This window comes from Mesitornis unicolor, unplaced genomic scaffold, assembly GCF_000695765.1.
Source record: "Mesitornis unicolor isolate BGI_N332 unplaced genomic scaffold, ASM69576v1 scaffold37687, whole genome shotgun sequence".
Classification (NCBI taxonomy): Eukaryota; Metazoa; Chordata; class Aves; order Mesitornithiformes; family Mesitornithidae; genus Mesitornis; species Mesitornis unicolor.
In genome coordinates, this window is record NW_010196397.1 from 1 (window position 1) to 409 (window position 409).

Below are 409 nucleotides of genomic sequence, written 5' to 3' on the forward strand. Positions count from 1 at the left end.
GGTGAAGCGGGGGGTGCAGGGGGTATTGGTGTGCGGTTTGTCCTGCCAGGACCCTTCCCACTTCCCAGCCCCTGATTTCTCATTTCCACAGTGCAACGTGGGCTGGGCCGGCAACGGTAACGTGTGCGGGGCAGACACGGACCTGGACGGGTACCCCGACGAGCCCCTGCCCTGCATCGACAACAACAAGCACTGCAAGCAGGTGGGGTCTGGGGCAGAGCATCCTGAGGAGGGGGTGCCCTGGGCAGGGCTGTGCTCCTTGGCTGCTCCCCATCCCTAACACCACCCGTGTCTGCAGGACAACTGCCGCCTGACGCCGAATTCGGGACAGGAGGACGCCGACAACGACGGCATTGGTGACCAGTGCGACGACGACGCTGACGGCGATGGGCTCAAGACAGTGGGGGGG

At 65.0% G+C, this 409-nt stretch overlaps 1 protein-coding gene across 1 annotated transcript in view; it reads left to right on the forward strand.

Annotated features, from left to right (window-relative positions):
- Positions 1–91: 91 nt before the first annotated feature.
- LOC104543781 (thrombospondin-3) overlaps positions 92–409 on the forward strand; it is a gene marked incomplete at both ends in the record, with an annotated part of 2,073 nt that continues 1,755 nt past the window's right edge. Inside the window, 2 exons of the mRNA XM_010188461.1 lie at positions 92–202; positions 299–400. Coding sequence (XP_010186763.1) covers positions 92–202; positions 299–400 — 213 coding nt within the window. The remainder of the gene's footprint in view (positions 203–298; positions 401–409) is intronic.